At 51.1% G+C, this 13,459-nt stretch overlaps 1 protein-coding gene across 4 annotated transcripts in view; it reads right to left on the bottom strand.

Annotated features, from left to right (window-relative positions):
* Positions 1–6,086: 6,086 nt before the first annotated feature.
* The window catches only part of BRCA1 (BRCA1 DNA repair associated), a 71,532-nt gene continuing 64,159 nt past the window's right edge, over positions 6,087–13,459 (bottom strand). For 2 of the 4 annotated variants that reach the window (XM_017349213.3, XM_008271548.4), the window contains exons 20-23: positions 9,946–10,000; positions 8,329–8,402; positions 7,924–7,984; positions 6,087–7,245 (exon numbers count right to left, since the gene is read on the bottom strand). In XM_017349213.3, the coding sequence (XP_017204702.2) occupies positions 7,100–7,245; positions 7,924–7,984; positions 8,329–8,402; positions 9,946–10,000 (336 nt within the window). In that variant the 3' untranslated portion in view covers positions 6,087–7,099. The remainder of the gene's footprint in view (positions 7,246–7,923; positions 7,985–8,328; positions 8,403–9,945; positions 10,001–13,459) is intronic. The other 2 variants (XM_008271549.4, XM_008271550.4) reach the window with 1 other exon arrangement.

The raw sequence follows: 13,459 nt of genomic DNA, 5'->3' as shown, positions 1-13,459 counted from the left end.
GGCCAGTGCTGTGGCCTAGCAGGTTAAGCCACCACCTGTGTTGCCAGCATCCCATACAGGCTCCAGTTCAATTCCTGGCTCTTCCATTTCTGATCCAGCTCCCTGCTATGGCCTGGGAAAGCAATGGAACATGGTCCAGGTACTTTGGGCTCCTGCCCCGACGTGGGAGATCTGGATCAAGCTCCTGGTTCATGGCTTGTGGCCATTTAGGAAGTGAACCAGCAGATGGAAGATCTCTCTCCCTCTGTAACTTTCAAATAAATTAATTTTTAAAAATGACACTAATAGTGCCATAAGGAATTATACAGGCCTTCTAATTAAATAGAGAAGCTAGAGTATGCCCATGCACAACTTGATGGAAGAAAGCATAAATAAAGCAAAACTCCTGGGGTATCTAAAAATTTGTTTATTTACTTGAAAGGCAGAATGATGGAGATCTTCCATTTGCTGGTTCACTCATCAAATGCCCACAACAGCTGGGGCTGGGTCAGGCGAAAGCCAGGACCATGGAATTCCATCTGGGGCTCCCACATGCAGTTGGGCCATCACCTGCAGCCATGCTAAGTGCACTAGCAGGAAGCTGGATCCCAAGTGGAGAAGCTGGGAGTCAAACTAGCTCTCAGGTATAAGAGGTTGGCATCCCCAGCAGTGGCTCACACACCATACCACTCGTGTTGTTCTCAGTGGGGAGAGATTTTTGTCCTGGAAAACCTGGAGGGGGCTCCGTGGAGGGGCGGGGTATGGTCCTGTGGGGATGGCGATCAGAACTCACCAGGGGGAACACAAGGTTTGGACAAAATCTATTTTTGGAGGCCAGGGTGCCTAAAGCAGCATTGGAAAGCTTGCGTTTGGACGTGGAATGGAAGGTCGGGGTGGCTGAGAGGGGGCAAGGGTCGGGGCAACGCAGCCTCACGAGCCCTCCCATCACCCTCCTCCCCCAGTCTGGTGCTCCTTCCGCCAAGTCTGGCAGCTGGCAGCCCTGTGGAGCCTCCAGGCTCCCTCTTCACTTGGCCAATTCCTCCCCGGCACAGCGACCATCCTTCCCCCACCGCCCCCAAACAGCCTCGGAACTGGAGTTCCATGAGGGTCTCCTGTGGTTTCCTTTCTCACCCGCTGAAGGCCAGAAGTGGATTTTTTTTTTTAAGATTTATTTATTTATTTGAAAGTCAAAGTAAGAGAGAGAGGTAGAGAGAGAGGTCTTCTAACCGCTGGTTCACTCCCCAGAAGGCTGCAATGGCCAGAGCTGTGCCAATCTGAAGCCAGGAGCTTTTTCCTGGTCTCCCATGTGGGTGCAGGGGCCCAAGGACTTAGGTCATCTTTTACTGCTTTCCCAGGCCATAGCAGAGAGCTGGATCGGAAGTGGAACAGCTGAGTCTTGAACCAGCGCCCATATGGGATGCCGGTGCTTCAGGCCAGGGCATTAACCCACTGCACCACAACACTGGCCCCTGTTGTCCCTTTCACATCGCCACACACCAGGCTACCAGAGAACTGGGCATTAGTCCCTGGATCACCCAATTTCCTGTTACTCACTGCCTCCCAGGACAGGTAAGCAGCTAAGGCATTGCAAAGAGAGGTCTCCCAGCATCTGTTTCAGTTTGGGTTCTGCCCCTTCCGTTGTCTGACCTTGGGCAAGTTGCTCAACCCCTCAAGGCTTCATTGTCTTCGTTGGTACTGGGGAGCAATGCAGGGCTCTGCAGCAAGGACAGTCATCAGCTGCTACTGCCGTGGCTCCTAGGGGCCGGGCCACAGGACCTACGACTGGGTTTCCATTTCCCTCTCTCTTGATTTGGTGTCCTCCTCCTGTCTGTCCTCCGTGGTTTGTCCTGTCACCAGTCCACGGGTCTGCCTGCCTGCTTGTCTCCCTCCAGGCCCACACACGGTGTCGGCTCCCCGTCACAGAGCTGGGCTGTTGCTCACTCTCACAGGGTATGGGGTTGCTCTCGCCTTGCTTGCCATCAGTCAATAAAGATAAATTACAAAATCGTTTGTTTTATTTGTTCTTGTTACCTTGAGGGCTGTCTGAAATTGCCTCGCTTGTGAAAGCCACATTTGCATATCTCTATGCTGGAGTCAAAGGCTGCAGCTGTGGTTTCACTGCATTTAAATATTAATAAAACCTCCTCAACCTCTAGCTGCTGTTTTTTTTTTTTTTTTTTTTTTTTTTTCCCCAAGCAGTCTGGCCCTTCTGCTCCTAGGTTGCTAATATAATCTAATCTTTGTCCTTTGCTTTGTATTTGCTTAAAGGGCCATTTTGGAGTTAACTGAAGCCAGCTGCTGCAACCCTGCAGATAAGAACCACTTACCAGCCCACAAACCTTATTTATCCTTAACAGGTCCAAGATTTACCTCTCCTGGAGACAAAAGAATAGGCTGTAGCTAACATTTTACACCAATTAGCAGCCCCTTAACACTCAGCCAGTGGTTCTCAAACTTGAGCTTGTTGCTGGTTTCTAATCCTGGGTCTGGGTGAGGCCCAAGGATGTGCAGTCTGGTAGGCTCCTAGGTGATGCTGTTGCCTGCCCACACTCCCATGCCGCGAGAGCTACTGCACTGGGCCCCGCGTTATACTGCCCTGTCACTCTGGGTCCTCAACACTCATGTTCCGCAGCCCACGTAACATCGGGGGTCTCTCCAGATCTTGATACCTTAGCAGCTCCAGCTGTTCCTGACTGCCCATTCCAATCAGCTCTGCCTACACCTCCCCAGTCCTCGCTCTCTGTAGGAGCCGGCTGTTTCCAGTTCTTTTCTATTTGTCCAGATTCACTTCTTTAATTTTCCCCTTGTTACGGGCAGACTCCCAGGCTATGTGAAGGAGCTAAGCATCACGGGAGCATGGTGAAGAGGCCTCCGGCTCAGCCATTTTGCTGCTGTTGATAAGTGAGCTTCCACGTTCCCTGGGCAGCAGGCCTCATTTTCTCTCGGGTTTGGTTCTGGGTGGATCTGCAGTCCCCCATACCCTGCCCGTCGCTCTGTGCCGCCTGCCTTGGGGCTTGCCTTTATCTGCTGCTTGCAGCCTTCACAGGATACACTCTGGGCAGCTCGCTTCCTTCCGCTCCAACCACCTCAACATTGACGCCTTTTTCTCCTTCATGTCTGAGCCGAAACTTTGTTGGTTCCAGGGCATTTTTTAGGAAGGAGATAATCGGCGGGAGTTCTCCAGGCCCCCCCCCCCCCCACTGCACTTGCACGATAACCCTCCTTCTCCTGCCTTTCCAGTTTTTTTATTTTTTTCCAGAAGTCCATTTTGTGCAGTGAGATAAAGGCAGTACAGGAAGGAGTGTGCAAGCGCCGCTGTGCCCACAGAGAGCTGGGGAATGCGGAGTGGGAAAGTAGGAGCACCTCTTCAGGTCAGAGGTCACAGGAGTGATTTACTTCGTCATCAGACACGACTCAAACCAGAGCTTGGAACACATGGGGCATACACTTGTTAAGCAGCCTTGAGACAATCACAGAAAACGCTTTGTTGTTAAAGGTTTTATTTATTTGAAGGGCAGAGTTACAGAGGGAGAGATTCGCCATCTGCTGCTTCACTCCCCAAATGGTTTCAACGGCCAAGGCTGGGACAGGCCAAAGCAAGGAGCCAGGAACTTCATCCGGGTCTTCCACTTGAGTACGGGGGTCATCTTTTGGGCCATCTTTTGCTGCTTTCCCAGGCGCATTAGCAGGGAGCTGATTCAGCTCAGAGCAGCTGGGACTCCGACAAGCACTCACGGATGCAGCATCACAGGCAGCACCTTAACCCATCGCACCACAGTGTCAGCCCTACAGAACGTTCATTGTGTTGGTTCATCGCTACTTTTACCCAGGATTCCCGGAAAGGCAGGAACGTACTGGACAGATGTTGCTCATTAGCCCTCAGTGACGGGGGCAGCAGGTATGGGCCTGGCTCTCCAAGGTCTGTAAATCATGACCGGAATCATCACTGGAAATGAGACGCTGTGAAACCGAAGACTGTGCCAACAGCACTTGTTTTAAATGGAGGGGTGGTGGTGGTGGTTTAAAATTTATTTGAGGGCCAGCGCCGTGGCTCAATAGGCTAATCCTCTGCCTGTGGCGCCGGCACACTGGGTTCTAGTCCCGGTTGGGGCGCCAGATTCTGTCCATAGCGGCCACTTGGGGGGGTGGTGGTGAACCAACGGAAAAGGAAGATCTTTCTCTCTCTCTCTCTAACTCTGCCTGTCAAATAAAAAAAATAAAAAAAGATTTGAGACCGGCACCACAGCTCAATAGGCTAATCCTCTGCCTGTGGCACCAGCACACTGGGTTCTAGTCCCGGTCAGGGCGCTGGATTCTGTCCTGGTTGCTCCTCTTCCAGGCCAGCTCTCTGCTGTGGCCCGGGAGTGCAGTGGAGGATGGCCTAAGTCCTTGGGCTCTGCACCCGCATGGGAGACCAGAAGCAACTGGCTCCTGGCTTCAGATCAGCGTGGTGTGGCGGCCGCAGTGGCCATTGTGGGGGTGAACCAATGGAAAAGGAAGACCTTTCTCTGTCTCTTTCTGTCCACTCTGCCTGTCAAAAAAATTTATTTATTTGAAAGAAATGGGGTGGGGGGTGTCTTCCATCTGCTGGTTGATGCCCCAAATCCCTGCGTTTGGCTGAGCCATGCTGAAATCAGGAACTTCTTCCAGGTCTCCCACATGGGTGGCAGGGGCCCAGGGACTTGGGCCATCTTCCTCTGCTATCCCAGGTGCCTTAGCAGGGAGCTGGATTGGAAGCGGAACAACTGGGACATGAACTGTTGGCCATGTGAGATGCTGGCGTCACAGGTGGGTGCTTAGCTCGCTATGCCGCAACGCCGGCCCCCCAGTAGCACTCTTGCTTGCTTCCTGCCTGCCTCTCCTAACACTGAGACCCATCGGTTCCCTGGCAGGTTACAGGGCCAAGTGTTACAGGTGAGGCTGTGAACTGGAAGGCTCTTACAACTGGGAGGTTGGGTGGGAGTGGAAGCAGTGGCCATGACTCGACCTCCTCAGTCTCTCTGCCTGACATGGGGCTGTTTTTACCATCTCCCATCCTGGGCCATAAAGGAACTGAGTGCTAGCTCCCCCACAACCCACCCCTCTCCCAAAATTCTCTTTAAGATGCGATCAGAGTCTTATGTCCCAGGTTAGTGACGGATGCAAGTGGTAGGATAAAAAGTGGTAAGATAAAAAGGCAGGTTCAGGTTCCCACGCAACCATGTCCTAGCTGTGCAAACTCTTGCTGCACTGCCCAAGACTGCGATAAAGATGGAGGTAAAATATAGTAATGACCATTAGCTCCATTTTCTCTACTCTTCCCTCACCACCCCTTCCCTTAAGAATATAGTAGTACTGACTGTGTGATGGTTCCAGAGGACTCCAGTCTCTGAGCAGTTGTGAGGCTCAGCGAGTGATGTAGTGTCACCTGTGGATTTAGCATGCTGACAGGGACAGGCAGATGTCCCCCTCTGATCGCAGTCCCCTAGTTATTTGATCTAACACTAATCTAGGGACACCTGTGAAGGGACTTTGTGGCTATAATTAAGGTTATGGACCCTGAAGGTCAGGAGGTCACCTTGGATTTCCTGTTGGGTGCAATCTAATCTTGAGGCTTTAAAAACAGTGAATGTCTCTGGCAGGAGTTGCAGAGACGGAGCAGTCAGGGAGATTCCATGTGAGAAAAACCCGGCCAGCGCTCGCTGGTTTTGAAGGAGGCGGGAGGGGGGCCAGGAGCCTGGGGATGGAGGTGGTCTCTAGAAGCCGAGAGTGACCGCTGGCCAAGAGCCAGCAGGGAAACAGTGACCCCAGTCCTCCATGTGCAAGGAGCAATTCAGCCAACAACGGGCATGAGCTTGGAAGCAGATTCATCCCCAGAGCCTCCAGAAAGGTGCACGGCCCTGCCAACACCTTGATTTCAGCCTCAGGAAACCCGAAACAAACCAGCTGAGCCACCGAGACTTCTGGCTTACAGAGCTGTGAGGTAAGAAGTTGCTGCACTCTGGACAGTTTGCGATGGCAGCAACAGAAAACACCGACCCCAAGAAGCAGACGCGACTGTCCCCCAGCGCGGGAGCAGTGGGGAGGCTGTAAGGAGGCGGGCGGCTGTCCCTAGAACACTCATTCTTGGCGGAAGCGTTTGCTACCAAGTTTATTTTATTTTAATAGCACAACAGTTACAGAACATACTTCGCGGAATCGCGTCTTCACTGCCCTTCCACACTGGGGGGCAAGAAAAGACCCAGTCCTTCCAACAGCTATAAACAGTCCTGGGCAATGAGTTTATGAACAACACTTTCCTCCTTCAGCAAGTGAAATTATTTATGAGGTTGTACAGTTCAGCAGTAGGGAGCAAAGGGAGAAGAATTACCTCAAAGAAAGCGACAGCTCCTCTCCTGGTGGGATCCTTCATTTTACAGACATGAAATATTCATATCAGAGCCCTTATTTTTAAGAGGAATGAGTTACACACTGGCGCTACAACAATAACCATCTTACTTATTACCGGTTAGAAGCCCCTCTGGACAGTGGTTCTGAGACGTGTTCTGCTGTTTCAGAGCACGGTCTTTAGAAACGAGTGGCCTCTAGTTAACCCTCTGGTTTCCCGTGCAGATCCTGTGCCTGCCTCTTGGCTTCCTCCCTAGAGCTCCACTCAGGCATCTCAGGGCTGCCCCAGGACCTTTCTGATTTCAGTCTCGTCCCAGGTCCCAGGCACTCTCCTTCCACTGAAGGGTCTGGTTCTTGGTCTTCAGGAACCCAAGGCTTTAGCCCAATGAGCTGAGGGAAGCTGGCTGTTGTCTTGAGGCCAAGCCACTCTGTGCCTCCAGCCCCGTTCCAGCAGCCCCCGTAGTAGGAGTCAGGCTGATAAATAATGCATCAGCATCTTGCTGAATTGGTGGGGTTTAAATGGTTTTATATTCCTCTCAGGTGAAAAATTACCACAGATTTGTGCTCACGGCAGATTTCAAAGGGAGATTGGAAGCAGAAAATCTTTAAGAGACCCTTGCACAGCCAGAAGTTTTTTTCAGGCTAATGTACATAAAATATTTAGGAACCGCGACTATGGGAGGACTGAAGAGTGAGGAGGGCTCTCGGGCCCGGAGAGGCTACTTCTTCAGCTTCGCCTTGGGGTCCTGCGGCTCTAGACACGTGGCCGGCTGTGCTCAGCAGCTGCTGCGGGGCTCTGTGGTATCAGGTAGGGGTCCAGCTCCTGGCACTGATACAGGGCTATGCTGTCCAACACCCACTCTCTGCTCACCACGGATGCCGCACACATCTGTCCAATCCCTGGGGACAGGGAACACAAGCAGAGTTTAGTGTCAATTCATACTTTCCCAGACCAGACTCTAATCAATGTACTCCAGGGACCTGGCTATATGGGTTCTTAGGGTTAACCAGGTAGGAGCCAAATTCTGGCTCGTAAATAGTGCTTCAGGGTGCAGGACCTTACTCAGAACCCTAAGAAGTGAGTGCTGATGAAAGCCCACAGCCTTTGGCAATGGTATTAACACGGACTTCAATCTGTTAAAGGAAGAGCCACCAGAGAGTGAAACAGCATGGCAATTAATGATGTGGAAAAAGGAGAACAGTAGGATGAGCATGATGACATCCGTGTAAAATACACATGTGTGCATATATACACATACACACGTGCACAGATGCCTGGGGGAATTTTATGGTGATGATCTCTAAGTGGTGGGATAACTCGGGTTGTTTTATTGTTTTTGTGGTTTATCTTTTCTGTAATGAATATTTATATTTAATACTCTCCATAGAAAAAACTCATGCACTACTTTTATAAAGTAAACAATAAAAACATTTTTAAAAAGACAATTTAGCCATTCATTCATGCGGTAAATATTCACAAGGTGCTGAGAACTGCACTGCTCAAGCACTGAGAAACGAGTGGTGAACCAAGCCCACTCGACAGGAGTCCCTGTGACACAGGTCCACGCCGCTTCTTACCATGGAAGCCACCGTCCTCCGTCCAGGCATCTGGCTGCACGACCACAATCGGGTGAACACCCTGTATCCCCGGAAGAAAGGAGCATTGAGGATGTCAGGGCAGGACTTTGGAAGTCACTGCAAACATTTCTTGATGACTGGCTGCAGCAGACTGCTCTGGGGGCAGCCACAGGAAGGAGAGGGAATGGCATTTGGCAAGAAGGGTTAGCGGGAGACGGCCTTCTCTCAGTACGTTAAATACCTGGAGTTGCCATGTCTTACTCATGCCTCACAGATGGAGTCTCCTGGCCCAGGTATGTGGTCTGAAAAGGCTGCCGAGACTACATTAGGGGAGTCCCAGGGACAGGTGAGTGCCAGCCTTGTTCAATCGTGCCCTCCCTCCCCGGCAGGGCATGACAGACTTACTGTGCCACGGGTGAATGACGAAAGCTCCCTCACCACGGAGGCGCCACAGAGCTGTACCATCCACTCCAGTTGATCTAAAGGGGACATTAAGACCTAAAATCACCACGGCAATTTGCACACTTAACCTGAGCCCTCTATCCCATCCCATACTCCACTGGGTGAAAGCTCACAGCAAGACTTCTCAGTGGGAGACTCCCTGCCTCTCTACGCCAAAGGACAGAAAGGCCTTAAAGCAGAATTCAGACCAGGGGATGGGTTCCAAGTCAATGTGCTTACCACTGATGTGCAGCCTCCTGTACAATTATCAGTCTCCATGAGGCCACTTGGTAGATAAGGTTTGACAGTCTCTCAAATAAAACACTTTAAAACTCTAATTTCCATCAAGTGGCTAAATTGCTGGCTAAGATATTGTGTGAAAAAAACGCCTGCCTTCCCTCTCTGCATCCTGATTCTGTGTTGGTCACCAATTGTCGTGGCCAGTGAAAGCCCTGTACTTGGTGGTAATCACAGGAAGTGTCAAGTGATGGGGAGAAAACTCATCCATTCAAAAAAACACACATCATGCTGGTCAGCCCAGCACGTCCGTGGGGAAGGGGCTGCATGCGGCTGGGATCAGCGCCAAGGGAGCAGGCATCAGGAGACTGTAGATATGTTCCACCTGCACCTGGGAAACCAGAGGTGGCCAGCGACGTCCTCTGGGCCCCTGTGTACGTTGCTCTTTGCCAGCAGCCCACTTCGAGGTGCCGCGGAGGTGCTCCTCTGCCTGGCTGCACTGAGGTGGACTGACTCGCCCCTCAGACGACACCCGCTAGAGACTCCAGTGTGAACACACTGTGAGACAGCCTCTGGGCAACACTGGGAAATGCCATGAAATCCAATCAGTACCCAATAAGGAAGACAAGCAAAACTCCATGGCCACGCTGTCCTGCTGCCACTCATCTGCCTGTGAGCAGAAGAGCTAAGGCCTGCCTTTGAGGAGGAAGAGAGCTGAGTCCCTGGGGCAGAAGGGAGGCCCAGGAGCAGAGGGAGAAGGCCTTTCTCTTGAAAACAGTAAAGCAAATCTCTGCACACAGCCCAGGGCCTTGGCGCTCTGCACCTTCCAAGCTGGGACCCATAGCAATCCTAGACACAATATCACACTCAATGTCAAATTTAACTAGAAAATGCTCATCAAGAGTCTTCTGCTCTGGCCCCGAGGGGAGCTCCAGACCCATGGGGCTTATGCTGCTGCCGCACTTTCTCTCCGTTAGACACAGATGGTTCAGCGAGAGTAAACCACTTGCTTGGCGTTTACACACCCCAAGATATCGTCTCCCTAATTTATTAGCCCTCCTATCTTGGGCAATACAGGAGTTCTACCCTGTCTGAGCAGAGAACATTTTGGGTCCTAGAACCTAACTCATCACTGCCCTCATGCTCATGAGAAGCACAATCTAGCCTTTTGCCACCAGATAACTTCTGGGTGCAATTCTGTCTGGGAGAGCAGTAAAGAAACAGAGCGATGTCTGGAAAATCTCACCACTTTGAGGAAGACCCATAAGGTGATCGCACCTGTGACATTCCGCTATGTGAGAGAAAGGCAGGTGCTGGAACCCTGCAGCTCTCCCAGGCTCTTACCTGTGGGCATGTTGGTATAGGGCCCATAGCAACAGATTTCTAAGCCCCTGAAGATCTAGAAGAGTGGAAGAGAAATGGGGATGGGGAAAGAAACACTAGTTATCAGTGATTATGGAATTTCACCAAAAATACAGAGAAACTCCCCAAAAGGAGTAACTTTTTTTTTTTTTTTTTTTTTTTTTTTTTTTTTTTTGACAGGCAGAGTGGACAGTGAGAGAGAGAGACAGAGAGAAAGGTCTTCCTTTTGCCGTTGGTTCACCCTCCAATGGCCGCCGCGGCCAGCGCGCTGCAGCCGGCGCACCGCGCTGATCCGATGGCAGGAGCCAGGAGCCAGGTGCTTTTCCTGGTCTCCCATGGAGTGCAGGGCCCAAGCACTTGGGTCATCCTCCACTGCACTCCCTGGCCACAGCAGAGAGCTGGCCTGGAAGAGGGGCAACCGGGACAGAATCCGGAGCCCCGACCGGGACTAGAACCTGGTGTGCCGGCGCCGCAAGGCGGAGGATTAGCCTAGTGAGCTGCGGCGCCGGCCAGGAGTAACTTTTCTTTACCACCTTTTCTTTACTACCATTTCCACTATTTCCCGGAGAGAGACGCTGATGGATTTCACTTTTCTGGAGGGCGCATGGAAGTGATCGACACTCTGTTGTCCTGTTATTCAAGGGCTGAGCACCCCACTTTGTCAAGCCAGTCAGGCCCTGGCTCTTCCCTGACAACCTTTGCGGTGATTTCACTTCTTTGGAAGAAAAACTGACCCTTTTTTGTTTAATTAAAGGTGTCAGTGTGGTTTAGTGGGTAAAGCCACCGCCTGCAGTGTCAGCATCCCATGTGGGCACGGGTTTGAATCCCTGCTGCTCCACTTCCGATCCAGCTCTCTGCTATGGCCTGGGAAAGCAGTAGAGGATGGCCCAAGTCCTTGGGCTCCTGCACCCGAATGGGAGACCCAGAAGAAGCTCCTGGCTCCTGGCTTCAGATCGGCCCAGCTCTGGCTGTTGCGGCCAATTGGGGAGTGAACCAGCGGATGGAAGACCTCTCTCTCTTCTGTGAAACTCCGACTTTCAAATAAATAAATCTTAAAAAAATTAAAATAAAAAAAAAATTAAAGGTGACAAGAAACTCAAAGCTACTGGCTGAAGTGTGATGTTTATCCAGACTAGGAACACCAACATTCAACATGCGCTCAGTCGGCAGAGCAGTCTATGGTTGCTCATGCTGCTCTGAGAATGGTCACTGCGTCTTTAGACGCCTAAGCAGTTTTTAATGTAGAAGAGAAACCTGGTTTGGCCGCCTGTCCATTGAACGGATTTCAGTGCCTGGTGTCTTGAAGACCCACATCACACTGCACCTCCCAGAGGCCTTCCCACTCCCAGTGGAAAGAACTTTCTGCGACATTGGAAATGTCCTGCATCTACATTAATAAGGCAGCCTGGAGTCATATGTCGTTGTTGTACACTTGAAATGCAGTTAAGGTGAGTGAGGATTGAATTTCATATTTAAGTTACTTTTTAAAAGATTATTTATTTGAAAGGTAAAGCAATGGAGAGGGAGAGATCTTCTATCTGCTGCTTTACTCCTCCAGTGCCTGCAACAGCCTAGGCTGGGTTACACTAAGTCCAGGAGTCTGGAACTCTGCTGGGTCTCCCACATGGGTGACAGGAACCCAGTACTTACACCACCATCTGCTGTCCCTCAGGGTGTGCATTAGAAGGCAGCTAGATAGGGGCCGGCGCCGCGGCTCACTAGGCTAATCATCCGCCTAGCGGCACCGGCACACCGGGTTCTAGTCCCGGTTGGGGCGCCAGATTCTGTCCCGGTTGCCCCTCTTCCAGGCCAGCCCTCTGCTGTGGCCAGGGAGTGCAGTGGAGGATGGCCCAGGTGCTTGGGCCCTGCACCCCATGGGAGACCAGGAAAAGCACCTGGCTCCTGGCTCCTGCCATCGGATCAGCGCGGTGCGCCGGCCGCAGTGCGCCGGCCGCGGCGGCCATTGGAGGGTGAACCAACGGCAAAAGGAAGACCTTTCTCTCTGTCTCTCTCTCTCACTGTCCACTCTGCCTGTCAAAAAAAAAAAAAAGTTAAAAAAAAAAAAAGAAAAAGAAAAAAGAAGGCAGCTAGATAGGAAGAAGAGATGGGACTCGATCCCAGGCGATGCAGACACCTCAAATGGCAGATTAACTCACTGTGCCACGATACCCACCTGCCATTTTTTAAACAAAATATTTATTTGAAAGAGTTACAGAGAGGGAGAGACAGATCTTCCACCCATTGGTTCATTTCCCAGATGGCCACAATGGCCAATGCTGGGCCAGGTTGAAGCCAGGAGCTTCACCTGGGTCTCCCACATGAGTGGCAGGGGCCGAAATACTCAGGCTGTCTTCCACTGCCTTTCCCAAGTCATTAGCAGGGAGCTGGATTGGAAGTGGTACAGCTGGGACACAAATTGGTGCCCATATGGGATGCTGGCATTCCAGATGGCGGCTTTACCTGCCACGCCACAACTCTGGCCCCCTGCCTGTCACGTTTAAATTTTAAAAATTAAATCTAAATCACTATTATATAGCTGGAGGCAACTCTGTTGGACAGTGCCAATGCTTATGCACACACTGGCAGAGGTTTTTAGGAAAGGACTTGGCTATCATCTAAAAGAAACCTTCGTTCTGGGAGTAGAAGTTTAGCCTAGCAGTTGATATGCCCATGTCCCACACTGGAGTACGTCGGTTTGATTCCTGGATCTGGCTCCTAACTCGTTTCCTGCTAAAACAGATCTTGGGAAGCAGCTATGATAGCGAAAGCAGCTGAGTCCCTGGCACCCATGTGGGAGACCTGGATGGAGTTCCTGCTCCCAGAGGTGGCCCTAGCCTTCGTGGGCACTTGAGTGAACAGGTAAGGGCTCTGTCTCCCCAACCACTTTCTAGCCAGAGGAAATGGAAAGGACAGTTGGACCAGCCTGCTCCTGTTTTAAGTGAGAGCCTGACCCAGGTCACTCACTCTGTGTACGTATACGGCAACCCCCAACCCGTTGACAGGACTCCAGTGCTCATTATGCTAAAAGTTCTCCAAAGGTAGCCAGGTGCAGCCAAAGCTGCATGAAAGGTATTAGGCACTTTTATATCCAGGCTGACACTCACTGATGAGATAAGAAGTTTGAGGTTTTACCTCTACAGATACATTTCTCTTCCAGAGCAAAATACTACAGTGGCATTTATTTTATTTATCTTTTAAGGATTTATTTATTTATTTATTTATCTGAAAGTCAGAATTGCAGAGAGAGGGAGAGACAGAGTTCTTCTTTCCATTCACTACTCAAATGGCCTCAATGGCCAGGACTGGGTCAGGCCAAAGCAGGAGTCTGGAGCCTCACCCGGGTCTCCCACACGGGTACAGGGGCTCAAGTACTTGAACCATCTTCTGCTACTTTTCTTTTTCTTTCTATTTGACAGAGTTAGAGAGAGAGAGAGAGAGAGAGAGAGAGACAGAGACAGAAAGGTCTTCCTTCCGTTGGTTCACCCCTCAAATGGCT

Source organism: Oryctolagus cuniculus, chromosome 17 (genome assembly GCF_964237555.1).
Source record: "Oryctolagus cuniculus chromosome 17, mOryCun1.1, whole genome shotgun sequence".
Taxonomy (NCBI): domain Eukaryota; kingdom Metazoa; phylum Chordata; class Mammalia; order Lagomorpha; family Leporidae; genus Oryctolagus; species Oryctolagus cuniculus.
Note: the sequence above shows the minus strand (reverse complement) of the source record. Positions and strands in the feature narration are given on the sequence as shown.